The sequence below is a fragment of the Mobula birostris genome, chromosome 22 (genome assembly GCF_030028105.1).
Source record: "Mobula birostris isolate sMobBir1 chromosome 22, sMobBir1.hap1, whole genome shotgun sequence".
NCBI classification, from domain to species: Eukaryota; Metazoa; Chordata; class Chondrichthyes; order Myliobatiformes; family Myliobatidae; genus Mobula; species Mobula birostris.
In genome coordinates, this window is record NC_092391.1 from 22798541 (window position 1) to 22817589 (window position 19049).

General features: G+C 42.3%; 1 protein-coding gene across 5 annotated transcripts in view; it reads left to right on the forward strand.

Moving 5' to 3' along the window:
- The window catches only part of col27a1b (collagen, type XXVII, alpha 1b), a 487157-nt gene that overhangs the window by 71981 nt on the left and 396127 nt on the right, over positions 1–19049 (forward strand). For all 5 annotated transcript variants that reach the window (XR_011882827.1, XM_072240297.1, XM_072240300.1 and 2 more), the window contains exon 3: positions 2673–4099. Coding sequence is in view for 4 of the 5 variants with exons in the window: in XM_072240297.1 (XP_072096398.1) it covers positions 2673–4099 (1427 nt within the window). In the remaining variant the exon portion in view is untranslated. The remainder of the gene's footprint in view (positions 1–2672; positions 4100–19049) is intronic.

Consider the following 19049-nt stretch of genomic DNA (forward strand, 5'->3'; position numbering starts at 1 on the left):
TTCTGCCTGTCGTCTTTAAGTTTACTGTTGTTTTATCCAATCATTGGTGGTCAGACTATGCCACATTCAGTCCCTTTAGTCCACAGTGTAAGGGGGCGGCAGAAGGAACTTTTTCTCTCCGACCTCGAGTAGAGAAAATCATCCTGAGGATTATTAAACATTTAAAGCAGGTTGTTCCCAAGCTGGGATCCGTGGACCCCCTCAGTTAATGGTCGGGGATCATGACATTAAAAAGCTTGGGAACCCCTGATTTAAAGGTTTACACTGAAGGTTTTGGATGACTTCCATCCATATTTCCACAGCACCAAGAATCAACTGCATTATCTGCTATTCCTCTTGAATGTCACTGACCTATTCACACGTGGATTGCAAAGGATGCTCTCCTAACTCTGCATAAGGATTTGCAAGAGATTAGAGATGGAACCCCACCCCAATCCTCCCTCTTCCATGTGGTTTAAATTCTGTTAACCAGGTTGGATTAAAATATCAGCCATTTTAACATACAACAGCCACACTTCCCATGTATGATTCTCTCTTGTAATTCTCATCTAGATGAGTACGTACTAGAGTTAAACTTCTTCCCTTGGAAAAATGGCACAATAGTTCCTAAAACTCCTGATCTGACTGAAGCCCACTGTGTTACTCCGTATGAAATGCACCCTTTGTCTGCGGGACTAGAATTTGAATTAGTCATTAGTTATATCCAGAACAACAGCAAGGTAACACATCCCCTCTGCAGGGGGTGTCTCCTGAAAATATGCAGTGATAAAGGCAAAGGGAAGAGTGTGGTAACTGTGTATATGCGACATTGACAACTGGAGGGGCCAGCAAACATTCAGATATATTAGACAGAACTATCGTTCCTGTAATGCAGAGGTACCCAATCTTTTTCATGCCATGGACCAATACCATTGACCAAGGAGTCCGTGAACCCCAGGTCGCGAACCCCTGCTCTAAAGCAGGGAGCGTGGTAAAGCCTCAGTATATATTAGCATTTGTTTCATCTTCAGTGACAGCAAGGGAAAAGCCTAAGACACCACAACATTGATAGATACAGATTTATTTGTGACGCTAACATCAAAACATACAATGAAATGCGTCACTTGTGTTATCGACCATCATGACCGAAGGATGGGCTGATGGTGGGGTGGAGGTGTGGGAGGCGTTTCTTTTTGTTCTGCCTTGTGAGTCTTTTCTGAAAGGAATGTACCCTGTTCCTCTTGGTATTAAAAGGTGAAAGTTAAATGTGGGTTTTTCTTGATGGTGAAAAGAAAGTTTTGGATTTTAAAGTTTGCAATTGACTAATTGTGTTATAAATATGTGTAATAAACAGCAAGTCTGAAAAGCTCCTAGAGCGGGTGCAGAAAGGATTTCCCAAATTGGTTCCAGGGATTAAAGATTGTGGTTACAGAGCTTGACAAGTGAAACTAGGGATGTTCTGCTTGGAGCTAAAAATAAATGCCTTTTGGTTGGAAAAGATATTTATTAAGAACGTTTAATACATACAAAGTATATATGTTTTTCACAACAGACTGCCAGAATGTTTTCTGCACAATAAACAATGTCCCTATTAGCATATTTAAAATCTTGTCCAAGAGCTATAAAGGTAGTGACAAGAAAAACACCTTGACTCCCTGGAACTCACTTCCTATAAAAGGTGACAGAAACTGTCATTAAGGGATTTTGAAAGTGGGTTTTTCAGCACTTGAGGGGTTACAAAGCAAGGTGGCATTTGGTTGTGTGACATTTGGCAGAAAGGATTAAAGGTATCGTAGGTAGGTTAAGTGAATGCACAAGGATGTGGTAAGTAAACTAAAATGTAGGTCTATGTGAAATCAACTGTTTTATCAAAAATAGAAAATTATAATGTTTTTCAATGTTGAGAGAACATTGTTAGGTGTCCCTGTTCAGAAAGAACTTGTTGTGCTTGTGCACAAGTCGTTGAAGCTTAATTTGCTGGTTTGGCAAATAAGTGTGAAGGCAAATTTTAGGCCTTCATTGCAATAGAATCTCAGTAATGCAATAGGGATGTCTTACTGGAATTTTATAGGACTTAGGTGAGATTGCATGAGTAGGTCTAGTGTCCCTGCTTATGGAAGGAGATACAGAGAAAGAGCATGTTAGTATGAGGAGTGGTTAAGCAGGCTGTGCTTGTATCCTCTTGAGCTTATCAAAAAGTGATCTTATTGGAACATTGTAAATCCTTACAATGCTTGGTAAGGTAGATCTTCCTCCAGGTTGGATGTCCAAAACCAGTGCTCACTTCTCAAGGTATATGACGAAGTGAGAAGAAATTTCTTCTTTGCAATCCCATTTCCAAGAGGGCTGTGGACGCTCAGTCCTTGATGGAGTTTTATGTGTTAAGAAAATCAAGGGACGTGGATGGGGTTCATAGAGGAAAGTGTACTGATGGAAAAGATCAGCTGTGGCTCTCTTCAATGGAACAGCCATGAGCGTCTAACTAGTCTACCCCGCTTCTAATTCTTAAACATGTTCTAAATCAAACTTTGATGGTAAAATCTTGAATTTGATAGAATAGCAAAAGAATGTCAGAAACTCTCAAGGCAAAATTATCTTTTTCTTACTTAAATCAATTGTAAAACAGACTATTTTAAGATCTCACCTGTATAGACTTAATAATTAATTAATTTTTTCTTAATTTTACTTTTCAGATGTGGACATTCTCCAAAGGCTGGGCCTTACTGGGAAAAAAGCACAAACACAGTCATCACCATCTTCTGTAACGTCCCACTCGGTTCCTCAGGGGGTCATTCCTTTTAAATCAGGCGTTATTCTCACTCAGAGAGCACGTATCAAAACATCTGTCGCAGCACTCATTCCTGCTTCATATGGTACTAACTTCGCCATAGTTTTGAGCCTATGCTCTCATCGTATCAACAATGCTTTTTTATTTTCTGTTAGAAATAAGAAGAAAAAGCTACAGCTTGGTATTCAGTTTATACCAGGTAAAATCATTGTGTACGTAGGACACAAACAGTCTGTATATTTTGATTATGATGTTCACAATGGCCAGTGGCATCACATGGCGATCAACATCAGGAGCCGAAAGGTTACTCTGTATACTTCTTGTGGGAAGAATCGCACTAATGCAAATTTGCATTTCAAAAAAGAAGATTCTTTAGATCCAGATGGTTCCTTTCTTTTGGGAAAAATGAACCAAAACTCAGTTCAGTTTGAAGGAGCCATCTGTCAGTTTGATATTTATCCCTCTGCAAAAGCAGCTCATAATTATTGCAAATATATTAAAAAACAGTGTAGGCTGGCAGATATCTACCGGCCGAACCTTTTCCCACTTCTTCCTCTCTTACCACGTTCTCCTAATTCATCTGCTGTCACTTCTCCATTAACGCTGCAGAAAAGGACTGGAAAGGGTGACAACTGCACCGATAAGTCAGCTTTTATGGGCATGTCTCAAACGGTGCCAAACTTTAACATCCAGATCAATAAGCGATCGTCTTTTGACACCATGTCCCAGCCGGCCCATTTGTCAGTACAACACCAGAGCACTGCTTCCTCCCCTCTGCAGCCAGCAATGACGACACTGATCCCGAGCACTGAGTTTCTCCAGTTCCCGCCTCGTATCAAATTTCCAACCACAGCCCCTGCTACGATGCCGTCTCGCACAGCTCTAGACAAGTCCACGGAAAAAAGCAGTGCCAAGAGGCAGAAAGGACAGATTAGCAAAAACCTATCTGATAACACAACAGAGCAAGACATGAAGAAGAAAGCTAGAGTAATTGTAAATGTGACAACAAGCCCAACATCAACAAAGCCAGTAAAAAAGAAATCAGAATACCAATCCACTGAAAGTCGACCTGAGACCCAGAAGCCCTCTACAAAATTTGTGGAAGAATCGCTGCAAAGGCAGAACCAGCAACCGGAAAGGCATAACAAACAGACACCAGAAACTAAAAATGAGCCAAAGCTGATAACTCCAGGTGACTCCAGAGGTCCCTACACTGTGATGTCTATAACACCAGCTGCCACAGATGGATACCAAACATTCGGAATGGAAAGTTTTACCATTGATCCACAATTTCACGAGCTTCTAGGTATAAAAGGAGACCCTGGACCAATGGTAAGATTCATGTCAACTTTTATATTCTTTGAATGTATTCTATATTTTTGTTTGCCGTAGGTCTTTTATCAAACTTGTCACCATGCCCAATTTGCAAAGTATTTGCCATGCAAACATTGGAGGCAAATTTCACATTTGAAAAGCTGTAACAACTCACAACTGGTCAAGTCCTATTAGCACATCACCCGAAGGAGTGCAAACTACCAAAAACAGCCATTAACAAATAAAACTTAGAGCAAGTGAATCACTCAAAATATTTTTTGAAAATCCTTGCTGGAAGGGTAATTTTCCTGATATGTTCTTTTTGCAGCCAAATGCATTTAAAAAATTAATAGCTTTCTGATGTGAAATGTGCAGTAGTCATTTGTATTACTCCAGAAATTGGACCGGATTCTTGCTGATGTAAGTTACCTTTGTATCCCTGATGTGAGTTCCATATCAAGAGTATATGGCGTAATGTCTTTCCCCTGTGGACCATAGACGGGAACTTGCACCATGTTTTCAAGGATTACCCACCACTGGTATTGCTGGAACAATCTGATCTTCCTAGTGCGTCAGTAAATTGTAACATCCGTGGTGCAAGTCAGTGCAGGGTACCCCTGTGAATGTTTCCTCAATAACTAGTATACTGCTTTGGATACTATTGAGCGGGATGACCCTCTAGGGGAAATGGGGAAATCCACAGCAACCAGGTCTCCAAAGTAGAAATGGGGAAAAGAGGAATGCACTAGTAATAGGGGTTCACAATTAGGGAAACAGAAAGGAGATTCTGTGGACGAGAACGGTATGTTGCCTCGCAGGTTCCAGGGTCAGAGATGTCTTGGATTCAGTTAAAGGGGAAGGTGAGCAGCCAGAGGCCATGGTCTACATCGGTACCCATGGCACAGGCAAGAAGCAATGACAAGGGCCTGCAAGGTGAGTTCAGGGAGTTAGTTAATTTAAAAGAGAGGACATCCAGGACTGTAATCTCACGATTGCTATCAATAACACATGCTAGTAAGTCAAGAAGTAGGAAGATAGTGCATTTTAACACATGTCTAAGGAGATGGTGTAGGAGGGAGGGCTTCAGATTTTTGGTTCATTTGGCTCTCTTCCACTGCAGATGGGACCTGTACAAAAGGATTGTTTGCTCCTGAACTTGAGGGGGATTTTAGGTTAGAGTTACTTGGGGTTTGGAAACTGGAGTGGCAAAGGCAGCAAGTGGAGTGGCTTTGGAGAAAGTAGATGTTTAGCCTACAAGCTGAGACAGAAACTGACTGGTTGATTAGCATGGTGAGACTAATGTTCTGACGTGTGTCCATTTCAGTGCAAGAGTATTGTAGATAAGACAGATGAAGTTGGAGAGCATAGATCAGCATGTGGAATTATGATGTTGTAGCTAATAGTAAGATTTGGTTGCAGGAGGGGCAGAACTGGCAGCTCAATGTTCTTGGGTTCCAATGTCTTTAGACATGATAGAGCATAGAGTTCCTGACCTATTTTTATGCTATGGACCAACACCATTAAGCATGGGGTCTGTGGACCCCTGGTTGGGAACCCCTGTGATAGAGGGTGAGGCATTAAAAGCAGAGGGGTGGTATTACTCATCTGAGAAAATGTCATGGCAATAACAACAGTCAACATACTGGAGGGCTCGTCTACAGAGGCAAGCTGGTCAAACTGAAGAATAAGAAAGGGATGACTTTGTTAATAGGATTATAATGTAGGCCACCTAATGGACAGGGAGATTTAGAGGAACAAATTTGTAGAGAGAGAGCAAACATTTGCAAGAAAAATAAGATTGCGATTGTAGGTGATTTAATCTTCCACATATTGACTCCCATACTGAAAAAGGACTGGATAGGATAGACTTTGACAAATGTGTTCGGAGAAGTTTCCTTTATATGTAGAGGTCCCAACTTGATAAAGTGTGATACTGATCTCCTCTTGGGGAATGAGGCAAGGCAGGAGACAGAAGTGTGTACGGAAGAACACTTTGGATCTAATGATCATAATTCCATTAGCTTCAGTTATGGAAAAGGATAGGACCGATCCTGGGGTTGGGATTCTAAATGGGAGTAAGGCCAATTTTGATGGCATCATAGGGATCTGGCAAGCATGGATTGGGATAGGCTGTTTTCATGAAAAGATGTGCTTGGTAAGTGGGGGGCTTTAAAAAGTGAAATATTGAGAGTGCAGAATTTGCATGGCTATGCTGGAATGCAAGGCTGACAGGCTTTGGGATCCTTTGTTAAAAAAACATTGAAACATTGGTAAAGGAAAAGCAGATGGGACATGTCAGATATAGCCAATTAGGATCAAATAAGGTTCTTAAGGAGTATGAAACATGGAAGGGAACACCTGAGAGAGAAGTTAGGAGGACTAAAAGAGGACACGAGATTGCTCTGGTAGACAAAGGTAAAAGAGAACCCAAGAGTTTCTATAGCTGTATGAAAAGCAAAAGGGTAGCAAAGGACAAAGCTGGCCCAGTTGAAGGCTATTAGTGTCATCTATGCATGGAATTGGAAGAAATGAGAGAGATCTTAAATGACTTATTTTTGTATTTGAGTTTACTCAAGAGACAGACACAGGGATTATAGAACTAAGGCAAAAGAGTAGTGAGGTTGTGGATCATATCTGGATTACGAAACAGGAGCACCTGACTAGGTGATCCTAGAACCTTATGGGAAGCTAGTGAAGAAATTGAAGGGGCCCTGTTAGAGATATTTTAAACATTCTTAGCCACAAATGAGGTCCAGAGAACTAGAGGATAATGAATGTGGTTCCATTGTTCAAGAAAGGCTTCAAGGATAAGTCAGGAAATTATAGGCCAGTGAGCCCGACATCAGTTGTGGGTATATTATTGGAAGGTACTCTAAGAGAGAAGTCCTATATGTATTTGGATAGATGAGTCCTAATTGGGCATGGTTAGCATGGTTTTGTGTGTGGTGGGTCATATGTGACCCATCTTATGGAGGATTTTGAGGAGGTTAGCAAGAAAGTTGATGAAGGAAAAGCGGCGGATGTTGTCTACATGGACTTTAGTTTGGCCTTTGACAAAGTCCTACATGGGAGACTGATCCAGAAGGTTAAGTCACTTAGCATTCAGGATGAAGTAGTCAATTGGATTCAACATTGGCTTAATAGGAGAAGCTGGAGAGTGATATTAGATGATTGTCTCTCTGACTGGACCCTGTGACAGGTGGTGTGCTGCAGGGATCAGTGTTTGATTCAGAGTAGCACATACAAAATTCCGGAGGAACTCAGAAGGTCAGGCAGCATCTCTGGAGTGGAATAGAAAGTCGATATTTCAGGCCAAGACCTTTATTGGGGCTGGAAAGGAAGGGTTCTTCCCTCCTCTCACCCCTCTTCTCCTGGCCAGTCATCAGAGCTTCATGGGCACTTTCCAATTTCCCTTTTCATCCTCCCAAACTAAATATCAAAATATATCTGTTCCTTCGCCTCCCCATCCACTGAAGGAAAACGCAGAGACTACAATAGTTACTCTAAATTATTGTTATGCAATCTACATACTGTTTTAACCAGTGACCTGGGAACCAAGACATCTATCATACTCACCCACATTTATTGAAGAGTTTTATGTAGATGCTAGCTGAAATTACAGACCATTGGTTTCTGTTTATGCCTGCCTTGGCATTGTTCCTTCAGAGAAATGTTCTCCCGCCCTGCTGCATGATGAGATGGCTCTGTGTACTTCTCTCGTTTCTTTGGCTCCTCGTTCTAGTATTTGCAATCTCTTGTGTCTCCAGCTTTCCTAGTATTAAGGCTAACATTTATTTCTCAACTAGCATCAACATAAAGTCCCATTTGGTTGTGAAGAACCTTGTTGTATGTTTGCTGACAAAAAGAAACAGTAAGGGCAATTAGTAAATAATTAATTGATAAGAAAGTCCTGTGGGAATTGTTGGAAATATAAAACCTGTCCACCGCTCATTAAAAGTTGTTTGAGAGTCAGTTTCGATGAGGTCTTAGAGCCATATTCTTGGGAGTGGAGTTGGGGTGGAGAGGCTTGGAGAAGTACCTGCCATGAAAGGGACCTGCTGAAGTCAGATTCCGATGCCATCTTAGAACCCGCTGAAATGGATTTCACAAGGAACTAGTATCCCCTCCAAAAGCCCATTGTGCATTTTTCTTTGACATTGTCTTTATGAACTGCCTTGAAATGCTTGTCATCAAATAAATGCAATTTATATAGCATTTATAATTTGTCTTGATGAGCCGCTAATGCTATGTGCAACTGTCAGCTACGTAGCATCCACGCAGACACAAAAACCGTTAGTTTCCCCAAGCAGTAAGGCTGATCAACACCTCCACCCAGTACCCCACCCCTCCACAATTCCAACCACCACTACTTTATCATTTCCTGTCAGTCACCTTATGTACAAACACTCCTGTGCTTAGGGTCACTTTATGGATATACAATCAATCTATGTGTATAAGCTACCTTATGTATTTATATTTATTGCATTTTTATTATTATTGTAGGGGTTTTTTTGCTGCATTGATAGGGAGTAACAATTATTTAATTCTCTTTTACACTTATGTACTGGAAATAACATTAAACAATTTTGAATCTTGAATTTTTAAATAGTCCTTGAAATTCAAAGTGTGATAATTTTGCTTGTGCACATTTATGTTGTGTTTCTTTGGAGAACATTGAAGAATAAAGAGATTTGATTTTTGTGAAAGGATGCAGAAAACATTGTTAGGTCAATGCGCCTGTTCTTAGTTATGTTTCAATATCATGTGGGTCACTAATTCCATATCAATGAAATCACTTTGCATTGGAGGTGATGATTATTATTTGGGGTTAGATCTACATTGCAAGGAATCTGGTTTCTCTCTCTGTTCTTTGAGAAGATGGTGCCCAGTTAGATCTGTCTGTTCACAGTGCTGCAGGCTAAAGCTGTGTAATTTGTGTTTTTAAGAGTGAAAACTGGTTGCTATAGTGTTGGCAAGGTGCCAATTCCTCAGGTGATGGCACAGATGTCAGTATTTACTAGAATGATTAATTCTGCATTGTGAAAAATCTTTAAAATGTGCTTGTCTTTGTTGATACTATATACCAAATCTCCTCAAGCTCCTAATGCAGTGTAACTGCTGGTGTGCCTTCTTCATGATTGTTTCAATGTGTTGAACTCTGTAGTTACCCTGAAACATTGATGCCCAGAAACTTGAAACTGCTCACCCTTGTCACCGTTGACCCCTCAGTGAAGGCCAGTGTCTGCTTTCACAACTTTCCCTTCCTGAAGCCCTCAGTCAGGTCCTTGGTCTTGCTAGTTTTGGGTTGTTGTTGAAATACCACTCAACCAGCTGATCTGTCTCATTCCTGTACAGCTCCTCGTCACCATCTGAGATTCTGCCAACAGTGGTATCATTGGCGAATTTATAGATGATGGTTCAGCTGTGCTTAGCTACACAGTCATGAGTGTAGAGAGTAGAGCATCGGGCTAAGTACGCATCCATGAGGTGAACCTGTGTTGATTACCAGCGAGGCGATGTTTTTTCCCATCATGGTCTCCTGATGAAGAAGTAAAAGATCCACCTGCAGATGGAGATACAGAGGTCCAGGCCTTATTGATTTGTACTGAGGGGATGATGGTTTTGTTGTTGAGCTGTGATCAATAAACCTCAATCTGACAAGGGTATTGCTATTGTCCTGGTGCCCCAAAGCCCAGTGGAGAAGCAGTGAAATTACATCCACTGTAGACCCATTGTGGTGGTAGGAAAACTGCAGCGTGTCCATGTTCTTGCTCAGGTGGAAGTTGATTCTAGCCTTGACCAGCCTCTCAAAGGACTTCATCACAGTGGATGTGAGAGCTGCCAGGCAATAGTCATTGAAACAACTTACCCTGTTCTTCTTGTATGATCTCTGTAGGGTGGGAACCTCAGACCACAGCAGGGGGAGGTTGAAGATGTCTTTAAACACTCTAACCGGTTGGTCAGCACAGGTTTTCAGTATCAGCCAGGAACACAGTCGGGATATGACACCTTGCAAGTGTTGCCCCTCTTGTAGGATGTTCTGACGTTGGCCTCCAAGGCAGAGGTCACAGATGCTGTAGAGATTTGCATAGATTATTTTTTTTGTCCCTTTCAAAGCACCTATAAAGGCATCGAGCTCATTAGGAGTGAAGCATCATGGCCACTTATACTATTATGTTTTGTCTTATAGGAAGTAATAGCACACCATCCTTGCCACAGTTGTTGTGCATCCACTTGGTCTCCAACTTCACATACAATTACCTTTGCATTCTCCTGGTGCCCTTCAGAGGGTCACACCTGGACTTCTTGTAGGGTTCTGGATTGCCGATCCTGAATGCCACAGATCTGACCCTCAGCAGACTGCATAATAATCTGAATTATTATGACAGCAATTCCTGAGGAATTGAGAGGGGTTGCTAAGGCACTGATACGGGAAGTTGCCAGGGTTACAAGGCAGCTCTTTGTTACTAGGCGGATGCCATTTATTGAGCTTGTTTGCTTCATTAAAGTTGATTCCATTCATATTCAATATTTCCTTTTACATACCATCCATTAAAAAGATTTTAGAAGCAAAGTAAAAAGTTAAATTCATTGGCAGGAGGTATTTAAGTGCATATGGTTTGATAAGTTGCATAAATTCAAAGTTACCAAAGAAACCTCGCAGGTCTCGGTACTTTCAACTTCGTAATTTTTATGAAGCTGGATTTTACGATATCCTGGACTTAAGGAATATGTTTAAAATGGGATCCTGCTGTGCAGCTGAGAGCTCCGTTTGATATTTACAGAGGCCATGTGAGTTTGCCAGGGTTGGCAAATTGACTAGTGAAAAGCTGCACAAGTTAAATGGCCTTTCAGTGCTTCCTGTGGACGAGGAAGATTTTAACATCTTTTCTGCTCAGGATAGTTTTGAATGTGTAACTAGCACTAACTCAGCACTGTGCACCTCCTCCCCACCACTCCCCATTCAAATGGCATCTTTGCTTTCCTTAAAACAAACCTTCCTCACACCCAGAACAAACTCTGAATGATGAGCTAGCCCATGATGCGCTGGCAAACCAACTCCGAGACCGGAATATTGACATTTCACCCTCCCAATCACTGTGGGCTGAACCCAGTAGCAGCTTTTTATCATTGGTTTTCCAGCAGGCTAATGTTTGACCAGCTGTTGGGCAGAAACAAGGAAAAATGCTAACAAGGTTCTACATTAGTGTGAGATCTCTAGCTACCCAGCTTTTTCAGTGTCTTCCACATTCTCCTCATTTGTGTATAAATATCAGGGCCACGAGATGGTATTAGCACAAAGATGAGAAAATCTGCAGATGCTGGAGATCCAAAGCAACACACGCACAAAATACTGGAGGAACTCAGCAGGCCAGGTAGCGTCTATGGAAAAGAGTAAACAGTCGATGTTTCGGACCGAGACCCTTCATCAGGACCCAGGGTCAACTATTTACTCTTTTCCATAGATGCTACATAGCCTGCTGAACTTCTGCAGCATGTTTTTTTGCATATTGCCACAGGATGGTATGATAGTTTCTGAAAGTGGGGAAGGTAGGAACTGCGAATAGTTTCATTCCTCAGAGCCTGATAATGTAGATGCAAGATGATTTGTAAAATTCTTGACTAATTTGAAAGATCTGCACACAGTTCCCGAAAGGCTCAAACTATTCAAAATAGAATAAGCAAAACACACCAAAGCTCAAGTCATTTACTGTGTCAACATGGTCCATTTGAGCAGTGGTGAATTTGATGGTGTGAAAATTAGCTTTAGCCGTCACCCGGGGAGGTAAAACAAAAATCAGACACAGTTTCAATTTCTGGTAGTTATCCAACAATCCTTTCTGAAAGCAGACATTAGAATTGCAGGAACAATTTAACTTGGATGAGCTCCATAACTGTACAATCTATCAATAACGAGGCTCACGGCTCTACATGATGAGAGTCATCACCTTCTGAATTTAAAAACGCAAACACAAGGAAATCTGCAGATGCTGCAATTTCAAGCAACACACATAAAAATTGCTGGTGAACGCAGCAGGACAGGCAGCATCTCCAGGAAGAGGTACAGGAAACGTCAACTGTACCTCTTCCTAGAGATGCTGTCTGGCCTGCTATGTTCAGCAGCAACTTTTATGTGTGTTACCTTCTGAATTTACTTCTTAAAATTAATTTTCAAGATCTGCAAATCTAAGTCCAGCATTTATTACTTATTTCTAGTTGCCCTTGAGAAATTGGCAGTGTGCCAGTTACTCAAAGACAATTATGGTCGCTATGGTGAAGGTAGTCCCATGTGCTCTTGGACAGGGAGTTTCAAAATATAGACGCAATGACAATAACGTATTTTCAACTTAGGGTGGTGCCTGACTTGGAAGGGAACCTGAAGATGGCATCTTGTCCTTGGTGGTAGATGTTATATGTTTGGAAGGTACTGTCAGAGCGTCCTGAATGAATAACTGCAATGAATTTTGGAGATGGTATGTTCTACAGCCACTGTGATGGTGATTAAGGCAATTAATGTTGATGGTGGTCTCTGGGGTCCCATTCAAATGGGCAGCTTTGTTCTGGATGGTGCCTTATCACTTGAACACTGTTGGAGTTGTACTCTTCCAAGCAAGTGGAGAGCACTTCATCATACTCCTGACGTGACTTATAACTGGCGGACAGGGATTCCCATGTATATCCATGATACTTTGACATTTTCAACTCCTTGGCCCTAACTACCACACTTCCAAATTAGGAGGGCCTGAGAGTCTCTGCTTCTTCCTTGAACATAGGCCCGACCAGCTCCCCTCTACCAGCACAGTCATCCTCACATGACTGACTTTGTCAATGCCACTCACACTTTCTCCTGATTAAAGGTGTAGCTATGGAAACTCATTTTGGCCCTATCTATGCCTGGCCTTTAATTGGAACAGTCGATTTAGGTTCACTGCCTCAGCTCATTTCCAGAATATTGATAACTGTGTCAGTGCTGCTTCCTGCAAACCTACTGAATTTTCAAAATCTCATTGCTTTTGTTGCCTATTTTCAGACAGTTCCTATCTTCACATGGTGCATCTTTAACTTTTCCCTTTACCTTCGGATCTCTGATCTTAATCTCAGAAGATTAGTGTGCCACAAACATCCATTACACGCCTATAGACTTCCAGCTTGCCTTTTGTAAGGACTGCGTTCTATTCTCCCAGTTTCTTAATTAGCATTGCACTTGTTCTGATGGTGAGACTTCCTGCTGAGGTGATTCTGAAATGTTTCCTTTTTCCTGAACAGCACTTACTCTGGCTTAGTTGTCAGAGCAGTTGATGACATCTCATCTATTTCCCACCCCCGTTTCCTGGACAACAAGCAGAGAGTTTCCACAGTTGTAAACTCCCATGCCATCTGCCCTAATATCCAATGGATCGTCCCTTGCCATTTTACATCAGCTCCAATAAGATTCCATCACTGGTCCCAATTTTCTCTCCTCTTTTCCTTTCAGATTTCAAGGGAACCATTTCCTTTGATTCCCAGCTGGGCTCTACATTCCTCAGCAACACTGCTGTGACATTTCTCTCCCAAATGCAGGAGGTGCAATATTTGTCCTTTCCTTTCTTTTGCTCCCACTATTCAGGGATCTGAGCTTTTGCAGTGATTCACTTGCACATCTTCTAATCAAGTGCACTATGTTTGGTGTTCACATTGCTTTCTCTATATTGGAAATAACAGTTGCAGATTGAGTGATTGCTTTGTGGAGCACCTGTGTTCAATCTGCAAGAGCAACTTTGAACTTCCTATTGTCTACTACGTTAATTCTTCATCCCATTCCCACCTGACCTATCTGTCTGGGGTGTCCTATGCTCTCACAACGAGGCCCAGTGCAGATTTGAGGAACAGCACCTGATCTTACCATCAGAGCACATTGCAGTCTTTTGGACTTAGATAGATAGATAGATAGACATACTTTATTGATCCTGAGGGACTTGATATTAAAATCATCACCTTTAAGTACTTTACTTTCTCTGTATTAGAACTGACCATTCATGCTGTCAGTTATCCACACTCCATCTCTCTTCATGAATACAATAGGACCAGTGGCCAAACATTTTAATTGCAATTCCCATTCCCATTTTGACATGTCAATCTATGGCCTCCTATCGTGCCAAGAAAAGGCCACCCTCAGGGTGGCACGGTCCAGTTCGTGAAGTCCACATTCCGGTTCACGGTCCGGTCCATCGATCCTTATTCCAGGTTTTCCGGTTTTCCCTTGTCCTGTGTGTGCCTTAATTGAGGCACATGATTCCCATTTTGGGCTGACTACATAAACAGCTCTTGGGTTCAGCTTCAGTTGCTCTGAGTCAGTGTTAGATATTACGTTAGTGTCTAATACCTTGGCTGGCATTAGTAACTGGGGAGTTTGGTCTACTTCAACAGTAGGCAGTGATCACTACCCAGTTTCGTGTTCAGTGGGTGAAAGAGTTGAAGTAAGACCAGGTGGCAGAACCCCAAAGTGGGTGTTTGAAAAAGCTGATTGGGGTAAGTTCCAGAAATTGAGTGAAGAAGGATTGACAAAGATTGATATTTCTGGAAATGTAGATGAATTAAACAGTCAGGTGACTTCAGCAATTATCATGGCAGCAGAAGGATCTATACCTAGGAGTGAAAATAGGATGAATAGAAAACCGGTACCATGGTGGACAGAGGAATGTTGTCAGGCTGTAAAAAACAGAAATAGAGCATTCAGGCTAGTTAAAAGAACCCATAATATGCAGCATTTGGTTCAATATAAGAAAGCACAGGCAGTGGTGAGAAGAACTATACGTCAAGCTAAAAGGGCAAGTTGGAGGAGTTTTTGCGACAAGGTAGGAAGAACAACACCTGTGGGAGAGATATGGGGAATGATTAAGAGGATGGGAGGAGATAGAAGGGAATGGGAATATCCAGTAATGATATCTGAGGAGGAAACTGCAGTCTCCAGTAGGGATAAGGCTGAGGTCATGGCCAAGCCATTGGTACTGATACACAGTTCAGAAAATTTGTCTGAAGAAGGGAGAAGAAGAAGGGAAAGAATAATGAGCCAACACCCAGGTGTGTTAAGCAGGAGGGAAGGAACAGATGATATAATTGATGATCCATTTACATTAGCAAAAATAGTGAGAGCAATAAAGAGATCGAGACCAACCTCCCCAGGGAAAGATATGATATGCTCTGTGATGCTAAAAAATCTAGGAGAAGGAGCGCTCTTGAAGTTGCTGCATTTTTATAACAGAGTGTTGGAGGAGGGAAGATTACCAAGTGCATGGAAAGAAGCAGTAGTAATTCCAATAAGGAAGCCTGGCAAGGATCTGTCAAAACCCAGTAGCTACAGACCAATTGCATTAACATCAAGTATATGTAAGATAATGGAAAGGATGATAACAGAAAGGTTATCATATGAGCTTGAGAAAAGGGTAATGCTGGCAAGTTATCAGAGTGGTTTTAGAAAGGGAAGGAATTCTATGGACTCAGTGATTATGTTAGAGACTGAAATACGGAAGGCTCAGGCAAATAAAGAGTCAGTAGTGGCAGTGTTCTTTGACATTGAAAAAGCCTATGATATGATGTGGAAGGAAGGATTATTAATTAAACTGCACAAGATGGGGGTTGGTGGGAGAGTTTTTAATTGGATTAAAGATTTTTTGTTTGGTAGAAAAATTCAAGTTCGGATTGGATCAGAATTATCAAAACAGTACATAGTGGAAAATGGCACAGCTCAAGGTAGTGTGATTAGCCCGTTACTTTTCATCATTATGATCAATGATGTCTTCACAAAGGTACCAGTGGATATAGGTAGGTCACTGTTTGAGGATGATGGGGCCTTGAGGAAAAGAGGCAGGAACATGGACCATATAATCAGGAAACTACAAGAAGCAACTGATGAAGTGGTAGAGTGGGGTTATGATTGGGGATGTAGATTTTCAGTAGATAAAACTCAAACTGTATTTTTTACCAGGAAAAGGGTTGAGGTAGGGAAGAAGTTAAGGATGTATGGGGTTGAATTAGAAAGGGTTGCATCATTTAAATTTCTGGGAGTTATATTTGATTCACGATTAACATGGGCAGACCATATCAGGAAAGTTGAGGAGAAATGTAAAAAAGTAATAAATGTGATGAGATGTTTGACTGGTAGGGAATGGGGAGCAAGTTGTTCAGCTTTGAAGAGAATGTATGTGGCTTTAGTAAGATCTGTATTGGATTATGGAAATATAGTATATGGATCAGCAGCTAGGTCTCTTATAAGGAAATTGGATGTGATTCAGGCTCAGGCCTTGAGAGTTGCAGTGGGGCTTTTAAAACATCACCAGTGTCAGCATTACAGGTAGAAATGGGAATAATGCCTTTGGAACTAAGAAGGATGCAACTGATGGCAAACTACTGGGCTAACTTACAGGGGTACAATGATTCCCACCCTACTAAAGGAGTGTTGCAGGAGTGCTGGGAAAATGGGAGGTTTCAGAGGGATACGTTTAGTCGGGTAGGGAATGATATCGCAGAAGAATGTGGAGTGTTTGATCTGAGGATAAGTCCTTCAGTAGTTTATCCGGTTGTAGCTCCATGAAAGCTTGTATGGCCTGACATAGACTGGCATTTGTTAGAGGTAAAAAGGAAAGAAAGATATAAAACAGATTTGGTAAATGTATTTAACTGTCATGTGATGGAAAAGTATAGTGATTATACTCACATTTATACGGATGGTGCAAAGGAACCTGAAACAGGAGTGACAGGGTTTGGGGTGGTAATACCAGCAAAAGAAATTGGAATCAGCAGAAGAACTTCTAATAAGTTAGGGGTGATAACAGTGGAGATGCTGGCAGTGTTGGTTGCGTTGCAATGGGTGCAGAAAGCCAGAAAAGCCAAAGCATTGATATGTTCAGATTCATCCTCAGTTCTAGCAAGTTTAAGGTCTTTTCACACAAACAGTCGGCAAGATGTACTTTACGAAGTCCTTCAGTTAGTTACAAGAATTTCAAATCAGGGAGGTCAGGTAAAATTTCTATGGGTTCCAGCACATGTAGGGGTGAAGGGGAATGAGAGGGTGGATGAGTTGGCAAAGAGGGCATTAAAGAAAGAAAATGTGGAAATGCACATTAGTATCAGTAAAGCAGAGGTTAAGTGTGTAATCTGGGAAAAAGTCAACCGAATGTGGCAAGAAAGATGGGACAGGGAGGGGAAAGGGAGGCATTTATATCAAATACAAAAGAGTGTTGCAGTTACTAGGGTAGGTAATGGAAACAGAAGAGAGGAAATTGTGTGGACTAGGTTAAGGCTGGGGCATTGTGCATTAAACAAAACATTGAAAATGATAGGGAAACACCAGACAGGATTGTGTGAGGAATGTCAGGAAGAGGAGTCAGTAGAACATGTAGTTCTGAGTTGCAGGAAGTATGGGATACAGAGAGAGATGATGAGAAATAAATTAAGGGAGTTGGGGATGCAGGAATTCACATTAAAAGGGTTGCTGGGCATGGGTGAGAGAGCACAAGTCCGGGTATTTTTAGCGTTTTTAAGGGGTACAGGGGTTTTTTATAGAATATGACGAATAAACAGGAATAGGATACTAGGATGGTCAAAGATGGGAGGGTGAAGTGTAGGTTTGTATATATATATATGTGTGTGTGTGCGCGTGTCTGTGCGTGCGTGCGCGCATGCGATTGGATGAAGGGATTTAGAATGTATGTCTAGTGCACATTCTGGAGCAGAGGGTGGCGGTAATGCACCATTAAGCTGGATGCCAACCGCCGTAAAACAAGATACAGACAGACAGACAGACAGCTTCAGTTGCTGGACTGTTCCCTCCCCTTCCCCTTCCTTCTGAAGCCTCGCCTGCTACCTTTGCCTGTGTCCTTGCCTGTAACACGTCAGATTCAACTGCCAGGGCAAGATCGGGGCCTTGCTGTGTCTAGATGAGGAACTGTCCTTTGTTGTTTGGAACTGTCTCTTTGTGTCCTCGCCTTCGCTAGGTAGGTCTGGCCATTTGCCACTACCTTGCGTTCGGAACTGTCTCTCTGTGTTCTGTGTATGAGTCCCAGCCCTACATCCTGTTCCCAAGGAGGGCTCCAGGCTCTGCATATCTGGTCTCCCTCGACCAAGGGTCTGCATACCTGGTCTCCCTCGACCAAGGCGCTACATTCTCGTCCTGTCCATGTGCCTCGCCCAGCCCAGTGCTGGGGTTCCCCTGTCCTGTCCAGGAGTCTCTCGTCCTGTCCAAGCCACATCCAAGAACCTCGTCCTGTCCTAATCAAGGCTTTGTGTTCTCGTCCTGTCCATGTGCCTCGTCCTGTGCAGGAGTTCTACGTTCTGTTCTGTAGCCACGTCCTACACTTGCCAAGATCCTAGTCCCGAGTCCTAGCCTAGACCTGGGTTCCGGTACCGAGTCAAGACCCAGGTTCTGGGTCCTTGTCCAGGCTCTGGTTCCGGAGTTCTGTGTCACTAGTCCAGGCTCCTTGTTCCTAGTTCCTTGTCTGGGTTCCATGTTTCTTGTCCATGTCCTAGCCCAGGCCCTGCATCCTATTCTCGTCCTGGGCCTGTGTCAATGTCCAGCGTCCTTTCTTCCCCACTTCCCTTGCCTTCTTGACACTCCGAGTCCTGTTCCTAGTACTTAACTGTCTGTGTCTTGCATTTGGGTCCGGTCCCAGTGTGCCTCCTTATGACACAGGTTGGAGAAGCAACACCTTATATTCTATCTGGGTGCCCTCAAACCTGATGGCATGAAAATCGATTTCTCCTTCCGGTAAACAAAATCCCACCCCCTCCCTTCTTCTATTCCCCACTCTGACCTTTCACTTCTTCTCACCCTACCTATCACTTCCCCATGGGTCCCCTCCTCCTTCCCTTTCTCCTATTGTCCACTCTCCTCTCCTATCAGATTCCTTCTTCCCCAGCCCTTGACCTTTCCCACCCACGTAGCTTCACTTATCAGTTTCTAGTTAGCCTCTTTCACCTCTCCTCACCTTTT